General features: G+C 50.3%; 2 protein-coding genes across 2 annotated transcripts in view; both read left to right on the top strand.

Moving 5' to 3' along the window:
• Nucleotides 1–26,353, top strand: part of LOC126521670 (plasminogen activator inhibitor 1-like) — a 40,286-nt gene that overhangs the window by 13,105 nt on the left and 828 nt on the right. Inside the window, exon 4 of the mRNA XM_050170394.2 lies at nt 109–1,266. Within this exon, the coding sequence (XP_050026351.1) occupies nt 109–1,266 (1,158 nt within the window). The remainder of the gene's footprint in view (nt 1–108; nt 1,267–26,353) is intronic.
• Nucleotides 22,845–24,740, top strand: LOC129382222 (uncharacterized). Its single transcript, XM_055065800.2, has one exon. It carries the CDS (start codon nt 23,023–23,025, stop codon nt 24,640–24,642), a length of 1,620 nt encoding a protein of 539 aa, XP_054921775.1. The 5' UTR covers nt 22,845–23,022; the 3' UTR covers nt 24,643–24,740.

Genomic DNA, 26,353 nt, shown 5'->3' with positions numbered 1-26,353 from the left:
CGCGCCTGCCTCGCTGTGGAAACTTTTGTTGCTACTATGAAAGTGTCGGGGCTATCCCTTCTGAGCCTCATCAGGCTGCCGCGACAACGGATGTTGTCTATTTTGCAGGACGAGATCTTGGACGATGACGACGATGGCAGTCGACCGCCGCCCATAAAGGTCAAGAACATCCGAGTAGGTGTGGATATCCCGAGAAGGAAAGTGGTAGAGACACCACCAAAGCTGGCATCGGTGCAAGTCCGGACGCCCAACGTCGAAATCCTAGTCCAGAAGCCGCCTTCTATATGGTCAAGATTGCGGGATATTTACTCGGCAGCGGAGCCTGCCGATGTCAAGGCGCGCGACGAAACCCCGGTAGACCCGAAGGTCCCTCTTGCGGAAGTGGGGCAAGAGTCACCGCTGCTAAGAGCCGGGGCCACTAACGATGCCCGCCCTGCTGCAGAGCAACAAAGGCCGCAGGCTCTTGCGAGCCGTGCCGATAGTGAAGTCGAAACGAGCAGCTCTGAATCGGGCACAGAAGAGCTTTCCGACGAAAGGCACACGGTTTCCGCAACAGAAGATTCGTTGAATGGCTACCAACCAGCATCTTCAGCCAGCAGATCCCCGAAAATAAGCATGCACGCCGTCGAGTCCGGGAGACATCGCCGTGAAGCCACGATTAGAGCGCAAACAGATGCAGACAGCACAGCCGCTGTGCGCATTGTTGTCAATTCCGACAAGCACCTGAACTGCCGCTCTTATGGTACGTGCAGGAGACTCAAGGATGAGAGCAATTATCTCGGCCTGAGCATCTTCAACGCTCTGCCAGAAGACCAAAATGTGTGTCTCTCCATTTACGGAATCTCATTCCTCGTTTCTCTCATCGATCTTCATGCTATCGACTCAAAAGCCAGTTTCAGGGAAACGTTGAAGTTCGGTGCTCTAGTGCCCAAGGAAGGCGGCCGTTTGGCTTGCTCTTGCAAGGAGGTGGTAACGACACTGAGACGAAGGGCTGCAGCAGACACAGGTGAAGTAACTGTGAACACCGAAACGTACTTCCGCCCATTCGCCACGATTAACCAGCAGGATAGAGGGAAACCTTCAACAGAGAACGCCATAAGCCACATCATGACTGCGGAAATCTTTAGCACCTTCACCGAAGATCCGGCCTGCACAGTCTGCAATGACGTGCTCTTTAACACAGCCTGCTTTGAAAACTTGTGGAAATGCCCCTTCAGCAAGAAATCCACATACACAGGCAGCTTCTTCAATAAATGGACGGACAAGGTAAGCCCCAAGCAGTGAGCGAGCGAAGAAAGGAAAGAAAAATGGGTGATATGGCAGCTCCACTGTTACGGGGATGGCGGTTCCGGAATGCTGTCTCTCTTCTCTGTAACAGCCTTGAATATATTTAATGAATGAGGAGAGAGAGAGAACCGAAAGGCTCGATTTTTGTTAATGACAGCTATATGAAGTCAAGGAAAGCGCAGATGCTATTAGATCAGGGTTTTTAATTGAAATGTAAAAACAAAAAGGAAGCTGGACATAAACATTAACGCAAGAAAAGAAAAAAAAAAAAACGCGAGATCTCAAGCCCCCTGGGAATCGTTGTTATGCGAAGCAGTGTGCGGGGAGCCTACCAAGTTAACGAAACGACCATGAGAGTACCAAAACGTAGGCGACTGTTTCATGAACTAAATGACACGCATGTCATGGCATTCATGCCATGACCGATCATTTATGTTCCTCATACATTTTCGTCATACTATGCCAATTTTGGTACGTACCAATCTAACGAAACGATCATGAGAGCACCAAAACGTTAGCGGCTAGATCGATGGATAAATACTGTCAAAGTGGCAAATGTTCGACAAGGAATTATTTGCATTTAAAAAAAACCTACCGCCGGTGGGAGCCGAACTCGCATCTGGCCCTGGCAGTGCTAGTCAGAGCCACTCGACGCCCGAGCGGCGCTGGCTAACAGTGTCAGTGCCAGATCCATAGTACACATACACAAGTACGGAGCAAGTGAACACGAGGGCGGCCGCCCGCGTAGCTCAACTGGCAGAGCATCTCACGCGTTATGCTAATGCTCGGAAGATGTGGGTTCGTCTCCCACCAGCGGCAGGTTGACCGCTAAATGCGAAGCAATTCTTGGCGAACATTTGACACTTGACAGTATCTATATATCTGTCTAGCTATCTAGCCGCCTACGTCTTGGTGCTCTCATGGTCGTTTCGTTAACTTGGCGTGTAACAACATCGGCACAGTATGACAAGAGTGTGTGATAAACATAAATGATTTGCCATAACATGAATATCATGATATGCGTGTCATGTAGGTCATGAAACAACCACCTACGTCTTGGTGCTCTCATGGTTGTTTCGTTACGCGGTAGGTACCAAAATTGGTATAGCGCGACAAGAGTGTATGACGAACATAAATTATAGGTCATGACATGAATATCATGTGTGTCATGTAGGTCATGAAACAGCCGCCTACTTCTTGGTGCTCTCATGGCCATTTAGTTAACTTGGTATGTAGCAGAATTGTCATAGTATGACAAGAGTGCATGACGAACGTAAATGATAGGTCATGACGTGCGTATCATGTAGGTCATGAACCAGTCGCCTACGTCTTGGTGCTCTCATGGTCGTTTCGTTAACTTGGTAGGCTCCCCGCACACATAACATCGATTCGCATAACCCACAGGGCGTGGGATCTGCCGGCTTTTTTGCGATAACAATTATGTGAACACTCCAGGCGCATTTTTGCCATCGCCGCGATGTTCGGCATGAAGTACGAGGGCGATAACACCGTCGCCGCGCGTCGTATGCTGTATGTGCAAGTGAAAGCTTGCGAGGGTCAGCCGACGATCGCGGCTCAATCGCGCGCGCGCAGAAGCAGAAAGCAGGGAGGAAGCGCACCGTATTCCGTCGCGCGCGAGGCACCGGGGAGGGCAAGGAGGGATGGGGGCGTTCTACTCCGGCGGCTGCTGCGTAACGGCGCGCGGGCGCCCGTATATTGAAGGCGACTCGCGATGTGTACAAAGTGCGCCGAGTGCTGGCTTCGTATGCGCTGCGCTTTCGACGCTTCGTTCGCGTTGAAGCGAGACGCAGCACGAAGGCCAATTCGCTCGATGCTGCTGCCGCGCTTCTTCACTTCAGCGTTTTGACAGCGAGTTTCCGCGGTCATCGAGCGGGATGTGTTCATGTTTACCTGTGCGCACGTGGCGCCGTGCTTTTTACCGTGTTAGCGAATGTTTACAAGTTTACACAGCCGATAAATATACTATCATTACTTCATGTAGCTGTCTACTAATTTGCTATCGCAATCGATGCTTCGCCTTCCGAGCCAAACTGCGACGTTCTTGTTCGTTTTTCTTACTATTTCTACACTTCAATTAAAGATTTTCGTTTATTTGTTTCCAGTAGCTCAAAGGCCTCTGATTAGTGGCTGTAGGTGAGGGCCGTGGGCAACAGTTTGGTAGAGCAGAAGATGTATAATGCCTTCCTTGAAGTGGTTGGAGCTCGAGTGGTACATGGCGTTGTCAGGAAGACTATTCCAGTCTTTCGAGGTGTGCACGAAAAAAGAAAAAAGCTGGATGAGTAGCGCTCCGGGCTTGGGGCGGGTCTACGGCTTTATCGTAGTTGAGCCGGCTACAATGGCGATGAGCTGGGGTAATTGCAGACTGACGAGGAGATGTGTGATGAAAGTTATGAGAGAGAGAGTCAGTCGAGCGACTTTGCGACGAAGTGCAAGCTTGTTGAGAAGAATACAATAAGGGGCTTTAGATTTGTCATTTTGCTATTGTATGAGTAGTTGGAGAGGATAAACGTAGGAGGTTCTTGAAGAAATTCTAGTGTATTTATCAGCTCAAATTAATTAGGTCCCATGTCACTGAACAAATTCCTTTTGGTTGGTTAGAAAACTTTGGATCCAGTTTAGAACGAGTGGGTGAAAGGTAAGACGCGAAAGTTTTATGAGGAGTTTATGTCATAACAAACAACGCCTTGCACCTAGCAAGAAAGGCCTTTCGGAAATCGTGTTGGTTTTGGTGGGGATAGCTGACAAAAAGAAGTTTTGCTACGTGTGAGTAAAATATATGTTCCATTAGTTTACAACACACGCAGGTGAGTGAGATGGGTCGGTAACTATTGGAGGAAGAAGAAATTACTTTCTTTTTAGGGTGGGGGGAATAGGAATGATCTTTCCCAAATGTAAACATCATTCCCCATGACACCACTCCAGTTGACAAGGACTGCTGGAAAATGTGTTGTAGGATGACACTACATACGTGTTTCGTGCTTTTCAGTATGTTGCAGTTTACATTGCCGACTGCGGCAGATGAAGATAATTTCAGATGTACAATAGCCTTCGCAATACCATTGGCATCCATTATAAATTTTGACATGGAGGGATGATCAAAAAATGGAGTGTAGGGCAGGGTATCGCCAGGTTCATCGGTGAGAACGGAACAAAAGGGTGTGTTAGCACTTCGGATACATTTTTGCTTATGTTTTTCTTGGGCTCATTGTCTGTTGGCTTCGTATAGTTGAACAGATTTAGCGGTTATGAATAACCAGAAGGGCCCGGAAATGTCTCACACTTGTGCGCGCATCCCGAATTTTCACGATGCACACTACTTTCGGAATAACATCGGCATTCGCTCTAACTTTAATTTTCCCGTAACGACAGTGTTCTTCCTCTAACTGATTGCCTGAGACTGATTGCTTTCTGTTCATTGATTTAGCACCTTGTAAAATAGCACGAAAACCTTGGATGACCGCTCGGCGTACCCGTCTTAGAACAAAAAAAAAAAAAAAAAAAACTATTTGCAAAATTGATCAACTCTAAAAAAAACAATACTTCTTGCCAATTTCAAATATCTAAGGAACAAAATAAACACTGATATCTGGTCTGCTGGGAATGCTAACGATGATTTACTTAACGCAGCACTTTAATGTAAACTAAAAGATAAATGAAGATATACCCGAATCAACTACTAAATGTAAATACTAGCTTGAGAATATCAGTCTTAACCATAGAAGGATAAGAACTAAGCGATCCCAGTTAAGCCGCTCTGTCAATAAATTATCTTGCCAGGTCAGTGACAGCCTTTACATTCCTGTAATTGTTTTGTTTTCCGCCAATTACAAGTTTTAAGTTTTAATTATTTGCTGTAGGGCACATGTGGCAATTGTTAAAGTTAGGCTGAACAGCAGTGATATCATGTCTGCCTGGCAGGAGTCCCAGCGGCACTTTCGTGTCATGCGTTCCAAAGCGTGTTTAAAAGTACATTAGCCTTGCAGTTACAATGCTTGACGCACGCTTTCGGGAAACGACGGTGTAGTGCTTCGTAGCGCCCTTTACTCAATGCTGGATATCTCGTAAGTTGCGATCGATCTCTGCTAAGTAAACATAACTTCACTGCTGCTCGATTTCAATACAGCTGATGCGCTAAAGAGACTGATCAGAACGTTAATTAGAAAATATATTTAGTTAGCTACCTGGACGTTCAATTACACGCGCACGTCATTCCTGCCTCTTAAATGCATCTGCAAAGGCAGAACAACTTCATCTGCGCAAGTGTTGAAGCTCGGACGAGCTGGTAACGCTTAATTTCGGTGGTGTTCACAGCGAAGACATACTACTAAGGAAATTAGAAAGCTCCCTGGCTTCTAGAAACGAGGTGCACACCTTTGGCGACAACGTATTTCATGACAACGCGACAGACATACAAAGCCTTGAACCCGATTTTGTAGTCAGCACTCTTCCTCTCCGACTATCACTTATTTCCTTAAGTGTGTGCTTCTGTCACAGGCGATTTTCCAAAAATATTTTCCAACTTTTAATATATGGAGGTGTTTGTCGCAAGTCTTCCCTTATCGAAATTCCCTGTTTGAGGGCCAAGCTTAAATCTGCTTGCCGAACATGCAATACGTGGCCTTCCTACAAAAAAGACAAAGGCAATAATCACTCGCTTTCGCTAATCAGGCATTAGGCTGTGCTTCGCAGCTCGACCACTCCTGTCGCTGACTTAAGTACAAGGGCATTAATCTGCCGAGCTGGGATGGGCGGGACTGCACGAGTATGCGAACTTAAAGCACAAAATGCTTTTAGCTCCCGTTGTCAGCAACCTTCAAGAGACCTTGAGCTAAAATCCAGAGCCGTTATTAGGTCACTCAAGGCGAGAATGGGACGAGAATTTGGCGAGAACATCCGGGCATCGTTGGGAGACCAAAACGAGATCATCCGTTCATTCACTCATTATTGTATTCAAGGTCTTCAACTAGAATTATGAGAAACCCCCCCTAGGGGAGGGTATCGGAACTCGCGACCTTATGCTTTTCAGTAGAACGGTGTAGCCAGCCACTGATCCACCACGACGGATAAATAACATTGTATAGGAATAAACCAGGTGAAGCTTACTGCAAGAAGAAAGTAAAACTAGTTGACTTGTTTTTTTGAGTTGGCTACTCAGGTGCGGTAGGAAAAGAATGTTTTAAATCTTCTTTGGGTAGGAATGATGATCGGTGGCAGCTAAGCAACCTCTTGCAGGACACTGTTTGATTAACGAGCGCGCACACTGGTTCCCATCGGCATTTATTAGACAGCTATGGCGTCAATGGACGGTACCATGCCACTGGACGAGGGTGCCCTTAGAAAGGTAACCCGGCAGTCCTTCAGAAGTCATCGGCATAGCGTCTGTTTCGAGCTTATGGGACTCTTGCATTGCGCAGGGGGCGCTGCGAAAATGGTGCTAAAAAGCGCCCTCCATCCTGAACTGGGTAGTACCAAGCACAGTCGTCTGCTTCGGAAAGCACGTTTACAATATGGCCCGCCACTTACGGTTTTGTTGTACCACGGCTTGCAGCGAATATCGGGCGCCGAAGATTTTTTCAGGGGTCGCACGCTGCTCAAAGGCGATAAATTATGCAACGCCGAATACGTGTACGCCGTTCAAGAAATAAGCGGCGAAGTTTTAGCGCTGTCAATCGCAACTGAAGCGAGTCGCGTATGAAGTTGAACTTCTGGTAAGGTGTGCACGCTGCTAGATTCAGGCACACAAACGCGAGGAAATGCTTGCTATAAATGAATTGGTAACACTGAGCTTAATGTCACACATTACTCGCTCCCCTCCTCTGGCTTCTGGATTGGATTGGCGCGGCTCGCTACGTGCTTGCGCGTGCTTTTCCGAGCGCAGATTGCTGTGCGCCTGGTTTCTGCACTAGGCTCTTATACAGTTGCTTTTTCGAGCGCAGATCTGTGTGCGTCTGGTTTTTGCACTAGGCTTTTATACGATCGCTTGTCGCTGCTTTCCATTCGGCGCGGCTTGGTGCAGGCGCACAGACTTGGTGCGCGCCTGCAGGGGGGGGGGGGGGGGGGGAGTAATGTGTGACACTAAGCTCAGTGTTACCTATGAATTCACAGCAGCGATAAGCAGACATCATGTGTACGGAACTGCTCGAGCGCACGATCGTATGCGCCGCGACAGCAGCGGCCTTTCGATATGCCGCGAAACGGCGGGCCTCCTGCAATCTTTGTTGACTGCATGCCGCTAGACAAGTAGTTATGCCTGCACTGTAGTAGCTGCCATCTGTCCCTTTAGCAACTGATAAATAACTGGTGCAATGCATATGAGCTCGCAGTAACGTACGTGCGAATCGCGCTGCAGCGCGAGCTCGTGCGCTGCTCGCTTGATGTAGCTTTTAATGACAGCGCTCGAACATCGACGTGCTGCGATCAATACTACCTTGCTGCGCTGCCTCAACGTGCTGGCTTGAGGTCAAGGATGAGCACATTTACCTCTCTAACCTGTGCTGCTCGTAGTGGGGTAGTAAACTGTCACCGAATCAGCCCGACCATTTGTGCTCATTTGCACACACCTGGTCACTTCACCACTTCGCACCGGTCGAATTGTTAGTTGTCGCTGTGGTCGGGTCTCGAATCGTGAATCACCAGCCATGCCTGCTGCTATGTCGGTCTGCCGTCGGAACTGTAGGTGCAAAAGACCGAATTTTAGAACGCAGATAATCAAGCAAGCTTCAAGGTAGGTGAAGCAGTCAGCATGGCGCGAAGTTTCACTTGCCCAGCGCGACGAACTGCAGCTATCCAGCGCGCCCGACACTCCGCTTCGTGAAGCCTTGAAGGAAAACGGTAGAATCTGATGTTGGGATTCAGGCCTTCTTGTTCATGGCAGACCACGACGCAGAAGTAACGACGGTGAAGCTTTTTCGAGGCTGAGCTAGGTCTCTCCGGATCGGCGTCGCCGATTCCTTCTCCTTCCAGCATTACGTCTCACGGAGAGTCTGTTTTCGTTAAACTATAGGCTGCGGCTAGCTCGCACCGTGGTCGGCGTGGTCTGTGAGAAGTGACGAGCCTTTTCGCACTCGCAACAGCGCAGAAAAAAGTGCGAATCGACGCAAAAGTCGGGCTAGAAACGTGTTTCGCCACAGCCAGGGTTCAATACTACCCAAGCTGTTACTACCCAGATAACGTTTCGCGCGCCGCCACCAGGCGCCGCTACTATACCTCAAGCTCCAGCGCAAGACGCCCATTCGCTCACACTGCAGCGAAACATTTCCGTTTATGTGCACTCGTCTGTACGAATAACGTCTTCAGCACCAGAATGCTTTTAGAGGTCGGAGTCCTTGCAACTGGGCCAACACGTGGGGCACACAACAAATAGGATACATTTTGCTCTATACAGAAGCATCACTGTCACGTACTGCACAGGGAGATATGTACAGAGCTCAAAAATTGAAACTCCAATAGGAACAAACACGTGCAAGTCGCCTTTTACACGTATAATTACGTGTAAGTGCGAATTGTAATCGCTCTATGGCCGGTTTCTCAGCATGGAGTAGTCCTAAGTGTACGTTTTGGATTGTGAATTAGGCCGCTATTACAAATACAGGTGAATCTGAAAACTAAACGCATTGTAAAACTTTCAAAATTGTTCGCGTTTTGAGCAATGTACAGAAACGGAGCAGCAAAACGCACATTGCGCCAACAATGTTTAGACGGTGGTAATGGTAATCGACCCTTGGTTGTATGCTAGGGAATGCTGGTACATGATGACTTCGGATAGGCGATGTCCTCGGAGAACCTGGGCGGAATCTTATAACGGTTAGGAATGGGAACCGTTCACTTTATTGATCGAAATTTTGCTTGCGTCAGAGGCCGTTAGAGACAGCGGGGTGGTATCGCATATTATGATCCCGTCACGCATCTGTAAATCATTTTCAAAGCGAACCCGTCGTTGGCTAAGAGCGGAAACGGCGAAGAGGTAGTCCGCATTGGGTTCCGTTGCTGTGGCTTGGCTGCTGGCTTGCGACCCTGACTGCGCGCGGTGGTCGCGCGACCCCGGAACCCCGGAGACACGTGGGAGTCGCGCGCGCGTGCATTGGTTGCTTCGGAGGCTATCACTTGTCCTTGTCGTCTGCTTGGCATTGCTCTCTTTCGTTGTCGACCACTGCTGGAAGTGCGATACGCGTTCGAAGAGATGACGGATAATTATTTGCACTGCCCCTGCCGGCTTTCTAAGCAGACCTTTTGCAGGCTACGCTACGAACTGGACGAGACTCGGGTCCAAGCGTAGCAATGGTCATTCCACGCAGAGGAAGAAATTGCGCGCTGCGGTTCATCGCGACCGGCCTGCAGCTCCCAGAGATTGGTCGGAAGCGAAGCACTGATCGGAATGGCAGATCTCTCCTGCCGACACTGTCCACGAAGTTACTCTCGCAATTACTGTGTTGGCCGATAGAAGGGCTGGGTCAGCTTTCCCGTGACCTCCGCTTCAAAGCCAATGCTAAGGAGATATTTGCATGGTGAGATGGAATTCCTAGCGCTATCGCCAGCGTGAATAGCTCGCAGATCGCCATTCATCAATCAGAAGGGTTCAAACCAGGCTGGTCCAACGCTTCCTTCGTTCAGCCGATAAAGCTATGTAGACAGGACGGGAATATATTGTGGGGATCTCTTATTTGGCTGCCCTTTTTGCTCTATTTCAGCAGTGCCGCACTTTCGTCCTCGATTTCACGGCACAGCGCGCACGGTCAGCACCACGCTCGTCGATTTTACTTCGCGCAAGCAGTGCATGGCCCGTATATCGTAATGTTCGATTTCAATTTCCAATGCTTCTACCACGCGACGCGCCGTGAGGCAGATCGCAGCAATAGAGGCAGCGCGGCGGCGATCGAGTCATGTCCGAGCCGATGACGATGGGCGAAAAAAAATAAAAATAAAATTGACATAGTCCGTTAGTAAAGGTGGCCCTAGGAACCAGTTCACGGTTTTGTTGTGCTCGCTACTTAGGAAGTGCTGGCAGTGCATTCCTGGTGCGGGCATCGAGGAAGCTCCTGGTAACAGACGACATAGCGCTGCACTCTGCCAACTCAATTACGATTCCGATACCGCCTGTCGACTGAGAATGAAAAAGAATGACATTAATACATTACTTCAAACATTGCGTAAACACCCGACATCGAACGTTTATACTTTGGAACTTGCCGTATAGTATTTAATTTATATTTTATATTTAATTAGCACGCAGAAACATTCTGCGGTTCCTCGACGAGCTCGTCATATGAGGACGTACATTTGAGAGGCGGCACCCTCTCGTCTATTGGTCGCGTCCTCCCCTTACACCTCCGGCTTGGGAGTGGCCTATTTAGTGACGTAAGCGGCGAAGTCAACCGTTAGGATTCCGCCCCAGACAGCTTGAAGATGCGCCTGGCTAGCACCGTTCCGTCTCTCACATTACTCATTTCCTGCTAAAACAGCACGGAAAGAACCTGTTTTGTGTAATTATGAGGATTTGTGACTAGATGTACAAATACGTACAAATGGATGTACAAATATGAAACGTAAAAAGAACCAGCGGGCCAGGGGCGTAGCCAGGGGGGGGGGGGCTTATGGGGCTTGAGCCCCCCCCGAAATTTTTTCGCGTTGTCATGCGCCGCCGACCGAAACAACTCCCGGGGCCGGAAATCATGCTCGGTTTTGTCTAGAATGTCCTTTTCACGCTCGGAAAGACATTTCAGCGCGAACATTGCGAAATCGGGCTGGCTTTCGCGGGAATGCCCATGCATCAGGAGTCACATATCGTAACGCAAGAAACCCCATCCGAGCACAAAGTTTCGAGGGCGTTTTGATGTCGAGCGGGCTCGTCTCGGCATCTCACGGAGGCCGCAGAATCTACGGAGCGCTTGGATTTCAATTCTGAAACTTTATGGGTATAAAGTTCTCATAACCTTCTCATGCGAAAGGTGCATTGACGTCTCCAAAGTCGTGCTTTAGATTTTCAGTTCCGAAACTTTGTGGGTTTAATGCTGTTATAAACATTTGATGCCCAAAGTGCATTGAATTTTCTAAAGTCGTGCATTGGACCATACAACGAGACAAGCCAAATCAACACATTATTAGAGAAGTTGACAAAGCACGCAACGAGGTTCGAGGTTCGATGAGACGAAGCGTTGTGGTGGTTCATTTGTGCCGTCATGTCATAAAAGAATATCAACATTTTTTTTTCACCTGCGCCAAAGCATTCATGTCAAGACGCTAAAGCCAGCAAAGGTAACTAAGTTCTTATTTATTTTTCTACTTGGACTTTTGTTTGCGAGGACACATTGAGCCTCCTTTTCTTCTTTTTTTTTTTGTTGTTCTCAATACCCGCAGTCTGCCGATCCAGACAGAGCGCATGCGTTTTCCTCTTGCTGCATCGACCACCACGCGGCGCACTTCGATGCGCGTTCGTTTTTCTCTGGCCGACTGGATTTTCACCTGGCAGAGTTTTGGGCACTTTCTGGTTAGCAGACGAGAAAAAGAAACAATGCATAGTCGCTCGCCACCAGCACTGCGGGGACTCGACGGATTGCAATGCGTTCGCTTGAGCGCAACCTCTGGAAAATTTTGTCTCGCCGGTGTAGGATACCCAGCATTATGCGTAATGTTCTCTGTGGACCAAGCGTCTCACGTTTTCTTCGATATTCCTTCGGTAGCCACACTAGGTGCCCAAAGTAGGCAGTCAATTGTAGCCAACATGCTTTCCTTTGCGCTATTTCATTTCGGTGCCCCCTTCTCCACAAAAGGAAAAAAAAAAAAGACTGTTTCGGCGCAGCGAATTGTCGCATGGTGAAAGTTCTATTTTGTTACTTCTTTTGCGGAAAGTAATGGGCCACGGGACGCTTCAGTTGCCGAATACTCTTATTATAATGTTGCGATAGCAGCTATATGGCGACTCCAGGAACATTCCTGCCGTCGCCGTCGCCCTCATGTTTTGTATAATTAAAGTCCAAGGGCGATAACATCGTGACCGCGCGCCGCATGCTGTATTTGCGTGAGGGCAGGGGAGGGGCGACATGGGTGAGCCGATGATGGTGGCTCAGTCTTGTGTGCGCAAGGGAGAAAAGCGGGGAGGAAGCGCGCCACCTTCCGTCGCACGCGATACAATGGGAGATTGGAGGGGGGGGCTGTAATCTGTGAATCTGTGGTTGCGCAACATGTTTATTTGCATTGTTTGACGCATCATATATAGTGATTTTTCTTACTACGTAGATTTATTGAAGACTTATACGTATATTTAAATATGTTGTTGCGAGGTTTTGTGTATATGCGCAGTGAACTTTGTTTCCAGTGGCACTTTTTTGCCCTTTATCAAGCTATGTCTTCACATTTGTATATTCCATTGTAACTTCGCATTTCTAACGTACGAGGGCTAGTCAGATGAAAGAGCGCCAACTCACTCCGCGCAATAATGGTTCCTTTCATTATTTGCGAGGCATGCCCATAGCACATAGGCATCTCATTTACAAAAGGGACATGCAGGGGTGAGGATAAATGTTCTTTAATGCTCTCATACACTGGGTTGAACATGGTTGCGTGACATATGGACGCTCCAAAAGTTGAATAGCGTGGTGTCCTGAGGTTTTTGACAGATGAACATGTCTCCTAAAAAGAAATTAGGCGCCGTATGGCTGCCGTGTGTGTTGAACATTGCGTTTCATTGGCCACTGTGAAGCGTTGGAGCAAACGGTTCAAAGAAGGACGTGAAAGTTGCAAAGACGATCAATGACCGGGCCAAAGCCGCCGTGCAATCACGCCCAACACAATTGCGAAGGCTGATTAGACAAGAACGGAGGATAAGCATCGATGTCAATTGGCAGGGCGTGTGAACATCAGTCACGGTTCGGGTCACACCATAATTCATGAACATCTCGGTTATCGGCTCTTGTGTGGGCAATGAACGCCCAAGACTTTGAGCCATCGCCAGAACACGGAGAAGTTCAGCGCTGCCTTGACTCATCTAATCCCGTATCACGATGAGGGTGACGACGTTTTGTCTGCAATTGGGACCGGCGACGAATCATGGTGCCGCTACTACTAGCGTGAAGCACTACGGCAAAGCTTACAGCTGCGCGTCGCAATCAAGGACAAGCGACGTGGAAAATTGAGCAATGGGATCATCTTGCTCCACAACATTGACCGTCGCCACGTCGCTGATGTGGTTAATACAAAATTGGCAAAGTTCAAGGGGGAAACGCCGCAACATCCGCCATACAGCCCAGACCTGTCGCCTTGCGACTTCCACAGTTGGGAGCATTTGAAAAAACTGCTCAAGGGAACGAACCAGATTCGTGTCGGACGATGACGTAGAGTCAGTTACAGATTTTTGAAGCGACACAAGGAGTTTTATGAGACGGGCATTACGCGACTCGTTAGTCAGTGGAACAAATGTCTAAATGCTCATGGAGACTACTTTTAAATAATGTACCCCGTTTGTCACATATTCGCATTGGCTCCCTTTCATTTGACTCGCCTTCTTATATTTAGCAGAACTCCTGCTTTTTATATGTGCTCTCTGTTTTGACTATAGCTTCAGTGCAATTACTCACAATACATGACCGATGACAGCTGCTGCTGCGCAATGCATTGGAACAAAGGACAGCGTCATTGAGATTTTTCCCTGGCTGTTGCATATATACAAAAATGTAAACAAGGTTCTTGAATGACATGGAGAGAAAGAGAGATAGAGAGAGAGATGCAAATGCCAGAAATGCCGGGAGGCTAACAAATTTTCATTCAAATATTTGCCCTCAACTTGTACATTTCATGGCCTTTACATTTTTCATATCAGCGGCATGCCCTACTTTGCTGGTTTCAAACCGATATAGTTCTAAAGTTCGTCTGACATTTGCATTACTTATTAAATATACAGAAAACATGATATAAGATATTTCGGGCATAATTTTGAGACGTACGATTATATTCTTTTATGAAAAAATACACATTTTACATGTCTTGACAGTGCGTAGCGTTCAAGAATTCGTTTGCAGCATCTTTGGCAATGGCAACGCAGTTATTATTAATGTTTAATGCATTTGATCCATCGACTCTTTCTATGAGGAGGAGGCCGAGCTGCAAAGTGAGCCCCCCCCGAACGAAATTTCTGGCTACGCCACTGCAGCGGGCCACTAAAGTTGGGGGACAGACGAAAGGCTTGAGCTCGCTTTGGAGCTCTTCGTCGTATGTTCTTTCTTCTCTTCGCTTGATTATGCATTGTGGGTGAGTAAACTTCATTGAAAGATGTAATATAGGTAAGCGAAAACCTTTTATGAACATCTTATTTTAAAAATGCATTATCTGCTCAGCTATATCCACGTTTTAGACGAAGTCTCATACAACACCAGCCAACACAAGCCTCGCACACCCATATACCAGCTGTGTTGCAATATTCGCCGTATAGACGGCAAAATAAATGGCTAAGCGGACAGCGGCCATCTTAAGACTCGTTCCAATTCTCACGAAGACGTCAAAGTAGAACGTTTCGCGAAGACAGCATCAAAGTCAAAAACGATGCAGGCCAAACAAGATGACGACATAGCAGGACGCTTCGAAAGCCGACGGGAAGGTCGTCTGCGCACAAGAAAACGTAGACACGCTTTTCTATGCATCCATTAGACCACTCTTTGAGTGATCTAATGGATGCCGTTTGCAGAACGGCAATATTTGTTCTTCATGCAGAGCTATGAATTTTTAAACTTCGTGCGTCGATTTTTTTCAAACAACCAAATTATTTAAAATAGTTTTAAGACAATTCAAGGCCCTAAATGGAAATTCCGCTTCCAACAGTCACTATAATTTGACCTTTTCTCTCAAATGCAACAAGTTTCGTTAATATCGGTCCAGGGGTTATCTCAGAAAAACGTTTTTGCCTTTTACATGTATTTGAATAGGCCGCATCGCAGTTGGGCACGAGCTAAAGCTTCCTCTTAAGTACAGAATCCTTTCACTGCAATACCATGGGCGCCGCCGTGTTCGGTCACGTGGTGACGCGTCCGCTGCTTGCCCCAACTGCCTCCGTGTTCACGATGGATGTGCATATGATGCCGGTGCGGCTCAGTAAACCTCTGTTTCGGCGTATGCCGTACATGGTGACTGGGTGGATGACACAAAGCTTTGGTCACAGCTTCAGAGGACATGTAAGCGCTTTCGAAGCTCATTATTACGCCTCGTCGAAACGGCGCAAGCAGCGTATACGGTGCCTCTACTAAAAGCGGGGCTAGAAATGCATTCCGAGTTGTCCAAGCTTTCCGCCTGCGAACTATATTAGGGTCAGTGTCTTTAGCTCTTCGTTCTTTATTTGGCCAACACCCTGAAGCTCACCAGCTTGTCATGCTTCTGACTCAGTAAAGTTCCTCAGCCAACATGGGAGGGCTAAGAGGCGGCCTTGTCCAGGTCGGATCTCGAGGAGCAACAAGCACTTGTCGAAAGAGCACGGGCAGCGGCTTGTGCCAACGGTGTCCCGGCCTAGGGACTTGACCAGCTTTCCCGTAACCCAAGTGCTTTTTTCGTTTTCAATAAAAGCCTCTATCATCATCAGCGCGGTCATTATGGGATTGCTTATTTCCTGCATAAACGCTCGCGGGTGTGCTCCGTTGCGATATATTTGTTCTTGCTGCGCGCAAGGTACTTGGATCTTCTGTACTTTTTAACAGCTTGTAGCAAAGACGTATTATCGCTAGTGACTCAATTACCCTGTGGATCGTCACGTTCAGCTCCGAACATTTGTGTGTTGTCGGTGTAGCAGCAGTCAACCAACTCAGGCTTCGGCTCAGTGGTTCAAGTGTGCGCCCATTCACTTATTCCTAATACGTTGGCGATAGCGTGGACGTGAGTTTGATGTGTGAGTAGGGGTGTGTAGAAACTTACTATGCCAGACAGCGGCGCGTAATGATCCTTACTCACTTCATGCCGGCGATGCGGGGCTTAGAACGGATAAAAAACAAGCGGAGACCCACGAGAGAAAGAGACAGGCTAGCTGGACTTCATTTAGTCTCTCGTGTGCTTCCGTTGGCTTTTTATCCGTTTTACAATGTACCAACTAGCCAGGTTCACAGATTTGCTAAACCGGGGTTTAAGTTTTTTTTTTCTTTGAAAGTTAGCGATACAACGCTGGCGGATGAGCGCTTCTTTTATCCACTAGAAAAGCCTTGCATCGTGAAGAGCCGGGAACATACAGTCCTTATGTATAGCAGCGGTCATTGGACATGGTCACACATGCTCATTCCATTCTTTAATGTACCAGACACCTGCTTCACCTTTGCCGCGGGTGGGCCCGGCATTGCACTATCTTCGGGATCGGCCTACGTATGGGGAGTGCTTAACGCCTGCCTCACCTTTGCCGCGGGTCAGCCCAGCATTGCACTATCTTCGGAATCGGGCCACGTATGGGGAGTGCTTAACGCCTGCTTCACCTTTGCCGCGGATCGGCCCGATATTTCACTATCTTCGGGATCGGCCAACGTATGCAAAATTTCTGTTGCCGAACACCGAAAAAACTATGGAAGGTTAGTCATTAGCGACATTTAGCGTGTCCGCTATCCAGGCAAACGGGGGCAGTTTGGGCGGATTACCGGATGGTCGGGAGCCTAAACGAGAGCGGCCGGAGCGGCGCAGCCGCCTGGTGTTGTAGAACTCAACCAGAAAAACAGAGCTAAAATTGCAGTAACCTACTTCATTCTGCTTCGCTGCTGGTGCAAATTTTCGGCGGCGGCGTAATTGTGTTCACAATCACGCCGCTGTTGAAATCATCGTCATCATCATCATAATCATCAGCAGCAGCCTGGTTACGCCCACTGCAGTGCAAAGGCCTCTCCCATACTTCTCCAACTACCCCGGTCATGTACTAATTGTGGCCATGTTGTCCATGCAAACTTCCTCATCTCATCCGCCCACCTAACTTTCTGCCGCCCCCTGCTAGCTTCCCTTCCCTTGGAATCCTGTCCGAACCCTTAATGAACATCGGTTATCTTCCCTCCTCATTACATGTCCTGCCCATGCCCATTTTTTTTTCTTGATTTCAACTAAAATGTCATTAACTCGCGTTTGTTCCCTCACCCAATCTGCTCTTTTCTTATCCCTTAACGTTACACCCATCGTTCTTCTTTCCATAGCTCGTTGCGTCGTCCTCAATTTAAGTAGAGCACTTTTCGTAAGCCTCCAGGTTTCTGCCCCGTCTGTTTTCTCTTGAGGGATAATGGCAACCTGCTGTTCATGATCTGATGATGCCTGCCAAACGCACCACAGCCCACTCTTATTCTTCTGATTATTTCAGTCTCGTGATCCGGATCCGCGGTCACTACCTGACCTAAGTAGATGTATTTTCTTACCACTTCCACTGCCTCGCTACCTTACAAAAACTTACACCCCAGCTAAAAAGAATATAGTAATTGGCTCTGTGTTTGTGTGGTTGAGCTCGCACCACCAGCTGGCGCCACCATTCTCGCCGCTCACGTTTACGGCCCAGCTCATCCGGCAAACCGCCCACACATGCCGGAATATCGGACGCACAAAAATTCTCTATATACAGCTTTAGCTGTAAAAGCACGTTGCTACTGCTGAACCGTTTTTCTCATCATCGCGATGCGGCGAGCGCTTGAGTCAGGCGGCGGTAGCAGCTCGCGCAGGTGCTCGAGGGGCGGGATCTTGAACGGCGTCGTCTGCTACGGCGGCGCGCGCTGGCCGCATTGTCGGGAAATCTTCTACTGTCAGTTGCAGGGCGCCGATCTCATCGTTACTGCGTGAAATGAGCCGGTATTCTTTACTAAGCGTTGTGCGGCGCCCACTGATACGCCTCGAAGGCAAGTTCATCGCTGCAGGGCAGTCATAGACGACGTATTGATTCCATACATTCTTGACGGCCCGTTTCTGGAAGGCGACTATATATTCTAACGCGATAGGTCGCCGATCCGCACTGCTCGTGTTGTGCAAGAACTGCTGGAAGAGCGCGCAGTCACTCTCTTGGAGTGGTCGCCGCAATCCCCGGGCGCCAACATCATTTAAAATGTCTGGGGCTCGTTGAAAGTATCGCTGCCGCACCATCCCCTCTATCAGTCGCCCGAGGATAGGCTTCGATCCACCATCGTCAGCGACTGAGACGTGCTGCGGATGAACACATCCCTGATCAAGTCATTCTACACTTCACTGCATTCCAGGATGAGCGCTGTCATCGCTGCCGCTGGGGACATGACGAGATACTAACTGAAGTTCCGAGCGTGACGTGTCCAATTCCCCGCCGGCGGGCAGGGTCTGTCTGGTGTAGTGAATGATTGTCGAGAAAAATCACTTCCAGCTCATTGTCTTAACCTAAAACTTTCCTTTAATCGTATCCGTTTGTATCATCGTGTTCGACCCCCATAGTTATCATTGTTGAGTGCTTTGTTTTCCTTTCGAGTCAAACAGACTGAGCACGTTGCGCGCACATCTTGGTGCTTTTTGTCGCTGCTTATTACGGTAGCACACAGTGAAGAAATATACGTGCACGCGCTCAGTAGCCCGGCCTTTCGAAAGAACAAACGAAGCATGCTGTCAAAAGAAGTTTGTGGAACTCCATTATCGCCAATGAAGGCTCAGAGTTTGGCGACGCACAACGTTTAGTAAAGAATATCAGCTCAGTTCCCGCAGTACCGATGAAATCGGTGCACTGCCCCTGACAGTACCACGCTTCCCGACAATGCGGACGCTGCTAGCGCGCGACGGCGTAAGACGTGTGGTGTGTCGGCTCCGTCGATTTTCGGCTGGAGTCACGGCTCAATCCTCTGCACCCCAGCAAGACCGACGTCAATCGACGCAGCAAACCTTCTGGACCACGTGGATACTAATGTTCACCAGGTGGGACCACTTTTGAAGATTTTACGACCGAATTACACCCGCCTACGTGGGCGACGCCGTTAGGCCATACGGCGACGCCGACTCCCGGCGGCGTGGAACCGGCCTCCCGAGGTAAAATGGCGGCTCCCACGTCATTCCTGAGGGGTTACGATCCCGACGCCATGGCCTGGACGACGGTTTCAACATCAGAAGATCAAAACTCCGCTCCTATTCCGACATTTCGGCACCAATCTCTCAATGAAGCGGTCGCGCGTCGCTCGCTCGTTCAAGCCAAGACGGCGGCGTCCATCGCCGCCCCAGTCTCCGGCACACCGGCCGGCAAGACGCAGCCTCCCGCTTCGCGCGCTGCGGGAAGCAAACGCAAGGTCCTTACCAAATGGAAGCCTCGGCCATTTCCAAAACCGGGCCCTGATGACTTCGTGGTCGTGCTCAAGCCACGCGAGCATGTGTCGCTGCACCAAGCCTTTTCGGAGAACCGCTACGGTGCCGCCATTACGGCCTACCTCGGGCCTGAGGTGGCAAGGTCTGTTACGGTTCTGCCGTCCCGTGAACAAAACCTGATATTGATCCACACCCCGAACCCGGCAGCGGCAGATCGGCTCCTCGGGGACTTCTCAATCAACACCGACCGTGGGCCGATTCCGCTCCACGGATACCTTAGGCAAGACGGAGGCGATATCTGCCACGGCGTCATCGTCGTCAGCAACTCTGACACCACTGAATCGCTTCGAGAGCAGGTGCAATGGAGAGCAGGCACCATTGTCGAGGTGAGGAAATTCGGCTCCTCTAACAAAGCTCGGGTAACCTTCGCCGGGAGGGAGAAACCGCGTTTTGTGCACTATGAGAACATGCTCATCCCAGTGCAAACCTACTACCGGACAATCCCGGCCTGCGGCCTGTGTGGGGCTGTCGGCCACCGAGCGGATGCTTGTCCCAACACGCAACAGAACACGTGCGGACTCTGCGGGCAACAAGCCCCGCTTGTGGAGGGGGTGCGGGCCCCTCACGAGTGTGTTCCACGGTGCTCTGTTTGTGGCGGTGGACACGCCACAAACTCACGTGAATGTGCGGCAAAATTCCGCACACACAAGATGGCCGCCCCGAAGGGCGGGACAAAGAGGAAAATGGCGGCCAAGAACAAGAGCCGCCATCTTGGCCTCCCCGGTGAGTCACCGAGCCGGGAGGACAGCAACACCGAGAAGCCGGCACCGAGAAGCTCTACCGGAGGAGCCGGCAAGCGACCGCCGACGCAGCCGCCACCACACGGCGAGACTGGAAAACTGTCGACGTCGCCACCACGAGGCGAGGCCAGGGCCTGGGCCAACGCCGTGAAACACGGAACGCAGGTGAGCGGTACGGGCAGGGCTGCCTCCTCTTCCCCTACCTCCTCCCCCCCTGCGGCACGCAGTGCCGAGCAAGCCAAGATTGCAGCTCTCGAGGGCCAAATTGAGATGCTGCTCAAAAAAATTACGCTCCTGGAATCGCAGTCAAAACAGCCTACCACTCCCCCCTCTACCCCCGCAACTGAGGCTATGGAGAGTGAGCCCGCGGCACCGAATGCAGCACTGAGCGTGGAAGCTGCACTTGAGGCCCGTCTAGAGGCCCGCATAGATGCGCGTTTCAACACCCTAGAAAGTCAAATTTCCGCGGCAATCACCTCCGCCATCGCCAAAATAACTGAAAGCATTCCGACAATCGTCGCACAGCACATCGCTCAATCCTCGCGTGGCGTCCGACGAACCGGCAGTCTTATAAAAGACGTGTCTGGCCGCTGTCCGAAAACGTCGCGACGCACCATTGAAATTGAAGTAGAAGACAATGACAGCTGCTCGCTCTCCGGACTGGAGGATGCTCCCCTCCCCGCGAGTGCTGGCTCCGGAGCAGCGTCCCTGCAATCGGTCTTTCCCTTCAATGACCATGGCGGACAGCCCTCAAATTAAGCGTTCTCTCCGTACCAATTCGGCCACCCCCATCCAAATTACCCAATGGAACTGCCGGGGATTCCGCTCCCGCGCCAAGCGGGCGGACCTCCGGCTTTTCCTGTCAACATTCGCTTCACTCCCCGCGGTGGTTGCCCTCCAGGAGCCAGGGAGCGGCGCCACCCTTACAAATTATACCACGTTCCAGCAGGACCCCTCTTCCTGTATCTGCGTGCACAAAAATTATACAGCCAACCAGGTTGATTTGGAACTCAATACTGATTATTCCTATGTGATGGTCACCCTTCTTCCGCTTAAGAAACAAAACGCACCATTACATATACTCAACATCTATTGTTCTCCCAAGCTCAAAAATGTAACTTTCGCAGCTCTCTTCAGTCGCGCCCTGAAGGCTGCGGGCAGGGACCCCCTGGTGATCGTGGGCGATTTCAACGCTCACAGCACACTCTGGGGGTACATGCGTGAAGAAAAGCGCGGGCGCAAGCTAGCGGAACTTGCGTCCACGCTGGGCCTGACTCTTCACACCGACCCTGCACATCCAACGCGGGTGGGTAACTCCGTGACTCGGGACACGTGTCCGGACCTTACCTTCACCAAAAACATTAGACACGCAGAATGGGCCAACACCGAGGAAACCCTCGGCAGTGACCACTGCATACTCAACACAACCGTCAGAAGCAAACCATTGGCAAGATCCCACGCCCAAGCCCGCCTACCCGACTGGACCAAGTTCCGGCAAAACTACACTAATTCGGCCCCTATCCACGAACAAGGTTACCACGCGTGGTCACAAGAATTGGTTGCACACCTTCGTTCGGCGGAAACACAAGTTCAACTATCGGAGGCCACGCCGGAGGTCGACAACCACCTCCTGCACCTATGGGAGGCGCGGCACAGCCTCGTCCGTAGGTGGCGCCGCCAAAAACACAATCGGAGGCTCAAAATTCGCATCGCCGAGCTCACCCAACGAGCAGCAGAGTACGCGGCCCAGCTCGCCGACTCGAATTGGGTGGACCGATGCAACACGGCCGCTAGACAAATGTCTAGCCGGAGCACCTGGCGTCTCTTTCGCGCCTTGATCGATCCGACTCAAACCAGAGCCGAGACACAAAAACATCTCCAACGGGCTATCCATAGCTTCGACGGAGACATCTCAAAATTAGCATGCAAACTACGCGATCAGTACCTTTGTATACAACAGGACCCCCGAGGGCCAGCGTACTCGTATGCAGGTTCCGAGAACGCGGAGCTGGACCAACCGTTCCAGCTCCACGACCTGAAGGCGGCGCTCACTAAAATGAAGCGAGGAACGGCGCCGGGAAGAGACAAAATAACAGTGAAACTACTTGCCAACCTTCCCGACCCCGCCTACGAGGCGCTCCTCGCATACATAAACTCAATCTGGCTCGGTGAGGCAATCCTCCCAATCGAATGGAAGACCGCCCTGGTCACTTTCATTCCGAAAGCCGGCAAAGCCATAACCACGGACAACCTCCGCCCAATCTCCCTCACGTCTTGTGCGGGAAAGCTGATGGAGACTATGGTGCGAGATAGGCTGTCCGAGTTTCTGGAAAACCAAAACGTTTTCGCAGACACCATGTTCGGGTTCCGCCCGCACCGGTCCGCGCAAGATGTTCTGCTTCAACTAGACCGCGAAATTCTAAATCCCGTCGAATACCCCCTCAATGACAAGGCAGTACTCGCCCTCGACTTGAAGGGGGCTTTCGACAATGTCACACACGACATAATTCTGACACACCTCTCCCAAACCAACTGTGGACACAACACGTTTCAATACGTTAAACAATTTCTCTCCGACCGGCAATCGTACATCCGTATACAAGATGAAGAACACGGCCCCTACCAATTAGGCACCAGAGGTACCCCGCAGGGCGCGGTCCTCTCACCCCTACTATTCAATTTGGCAATGCTGAAACTCCCGGCTCAGCTGGAGAATGTAGAAGGCATACAGCACGCGCTGTATGCCGACGACATCACCATCTGGGCTAAACATGGATCGGTAGGAGACATTGAAGCCAACCTGCAGCAAGCGGCGGAGATCGTGGATGCCTACGCCCGCCGCTGCGGCCTTCAATGCTCCCCGGCCAAATCGCAATTTGTGCACATTCGCCCCTCGCCGAAGTGCACTACCAAAATCGAACTGTCCCTACCAAATGGACCCATCACAGAATACGATCAGATCAGAGTACTGGGTCTCTTTATTCATAAACACCGCCGAGTCGACACAACACTGGCCAAACTGCGCAAGGTGGGGGACCAGGTGGGCCGCATGGTTCGCCGGGTTTCCAATAAACGCGGGGGGTTACGGTGCAAAGACGCTTTGCGGCTGGCGCATGCATTCGTAACCAGTCGAGTGTTGTACTCGACTCCTTACCTCCACCTTCGCAGGTTTGACGAGAACGCCCTCGAGGTGATTCTCCGTAAAATTTACAAGCGTGCTCTCGACCTCCCGATCAACACATCCAACCAGCGCCTCCTCGGCCTGGGAATGGTCAACACCTTCGCGGAACTCCGAGAAGCACACTTGACAAACCACTACACAAGACTCTCAAAGACGTCGTCGGGTCGCCGCCTTCTTGCCCGACTACACATCCACCATCCAACACTGACGGAAGAGCGCGTGCGCATCCCGGAAATCTGGAGATACGCCCTGCACGTGCGCCCTCTTCCGGCCAACATGACACGAGACGACCATAGTGGCCGGCGCCTCGCGCGCGCGGAAGCGTTGGCACGTCACTATGGGAACAAGCACGGAGTATTCTACGTAGACGCCTCCGGCCCACACCATGGGGGTTGGTTTACGGCCGCAGTCGTCCACCAAAACACCGCGGTGAACGGGCTTACGTTCAAAGCACAAGACATAACACATGCGGAAGAGGTGGCCATCGCGCTCGCCGCCGCAGATCAGGACTCGCGGGTCATTATTAGCGACTCACGAGGGGCCTGCAGGAACATTGAAAGGGGCTTTATTCCCTATTTGGCGTACCGCTTACTTCAAGGCAGCAATTATCTCGGGGTCCCCGCGCCCCGCACGATAGTATGGACTCCCGCGCACGAGGGTCTCGAGGGCAACGAAGCGGCCGACGCCGCTGCCCGCGCGCTCACTCTCCGGGCATCGCCTTCGCCTCCCGTCGCTGCGGACTCCGACCCCGATCCGGTATTTACCTTCAAGGAAATCAACCAACACTACCAATACGGCCATGCAATCTTTCCTAAGCCCTGTAAGGGCCTCACGAAGGCGGAGGAGCGTTTACTCCTTCGCCTCTATACTAAAACACTGTTGTGCCCGGCAATCCAAAAACATTTCGACCCTGCGTGCTCAGGGAAGTGCCCGCACTGTGAGGAAAAATCTTCGGACATTTTCCACATGGTGTGGGCGTGCCAATCAACCCCTCACCTTCCCCCTATACCCAACCCTACCCGGGAGGACTGGGAGGCGGCCCTGCTCGGCTGCTCCGACCTGGCGAGCCAGAAGGCCCTGGTCGGCCGTGCCCAAGCCGCGGCTACAGCCAATGGGTTCCTGTAATGAGGTGCCCACCTAGTCTGTATAAGGAACGGCCCCTTAAGGACTGCTCCACACGCTCCCTGTAAATACTTCAAACAATAAAGTTTTTCAGTCAGTCAGTCAGACAATGCGGCCAGCGCGCGCAGCCGTAGTAGACGACGCAGATCACGACTCCGCCCCTCGAGCGCCTGCGCCTGCTCGAGCTGCTGCTGCCTTGCACGCGTGGATGCTCGCGCGCGACAGGAGAGGGCGCCGCTTCCGGCCCTAGCGATAAACCTAGCGAGGGTGAGCCGCCTTCGCCGGGTAGCCCTCGCAAGCTTTCACTTGCACATACAGCATACGGCGCGCGGCGATGTTTTATCGCCCTCGGATTTTATACGGAACCTCACGGCGACGGCATAAATGCGCCTCGCGTGCCCATATAATTGTTATCGCAATAATAAACAGTGGATCATATTATACGCCGACGCGGAGAGCAGACCAGACGCTGCCGAGGAAAACAGGCGCGCTCGTGGTGTTTCTGCCGTACAGTCATGTATACCTATTACAATAAACAGTTGAACAGTTCAATGTGCTCATACAATTATCCTCTACATGCTTACTATTATTTATTAATTATATATTTTGTTCCATTATGAACAAGAAGAAACATACTTTTCTGTCACGTGTAATTTCTTTCTACTGTGATTTACGTAGACGCAATAAGGCGTATCTTCAACGAGATTTTAATTCTCGTCTGGATTTAAAGAGTTTTTATCGGCTAATGTGTTCTCGTAGGGCGGGGTTTAGAGTTTTTTGGAGCCTCGACTTGCGGGTATTCTTACTAGTAGTTGGCAACACTGGTTCCGATGTCCGATGATGATGATTTGTTGGCTCCACCTTTGCAACGGGGCGGTGACAAATAGTTACCTAGTGTTCTTGAGTTACTCAGCTATGCTATATGTGCTTTTCATTTTAGCATCTTTGTATAGATCTCTTTAATCTTTTTACTCTTCCTCAAAACTTAAAGATACCTTGTAGCGTTATCTAGCCCGTAATGGATCCCGTCGTATTAATGTCTCCACTGCATTTTTTCCCTCTCATATTTTAAACGTCTCTTGCTTATCTCGACTGCTGATCGGTTGATGCTTCCGTCCACTTTAAATCCAAGCGCTTCTAGAAGATGTGCGTCACTATACGGGTCTGGCTGGGCGCATTCCTTCGCATTCCATTAGGATATGCTGAGTGGTCTCCAGATTTTTGCTGGAGCATACACATGCCTCAACTTGTTGCGAATATTTGCTCCGGTATGTTTCTGTCCTTAGGCAACTAGCTCGAGCTTCAAATAGCAAGGCACTTCCCTTCGTGTTATCGTAGATTTTCCCTTACGTCTGCCCTTCTATGTGCGCCAGCGCCGACCGCGCGTTCAGTACGGGCTCTATATGATGAAGCGCTGTTATTGCGTTACGCGGGAGTTTCACAGCTAAGGCACGGTGACAGTCACAGCGCTGAGCATATTGGTGCAAGCTTGGAGCAGCAGTGACAGTAAATATGCTAGCAGGTCGGTTTTTCTTCCACACAGCGCGAAGTGACGATAAGCGTGAACGTGAAAACCGTAAGCATTGCTGCTTGCTTATTAACTTTTCAGCCTACTAGCGTGACGCCATGGCTCCGAGTTTCCAGGCCTTGTACGGGGCATTGGTAACAGACTCCATCTCGTCGTCCTTATCAATCAGTTGGTCTGCAGTTCTGC

The sequence above is a fragment of the Dermacentor andersoni genome, chromosome 6, assembly GCF_023375885.2.
Source record: "Dermacentor andersoni chromosome 6, qqDerAnde1_hic_scaffold, whole genome shotgun sequence".
In the NCBI taxonomy this organism is placed as follows: domain Eukaryota; kingdom Metazoa; phylum Arthropoda; class Arachnida; order Ixodida; family Ixodidae; genus Dermacentor; species Dermacentor andersoni.
Note: the sequence above shows the minus strand (reverse complement) of the source record. Positions and strands in the feature narration are given on the sequence as shown.

Coding starts and splice junctions, on each gene's coding strand:
- LOC129382222 (XM_055065800.2), top strand. CDS start 23,023: ATGCTGAAACTCCCGGCTCAGCTGGAGAATGTAGAAGGCATACAGCAC.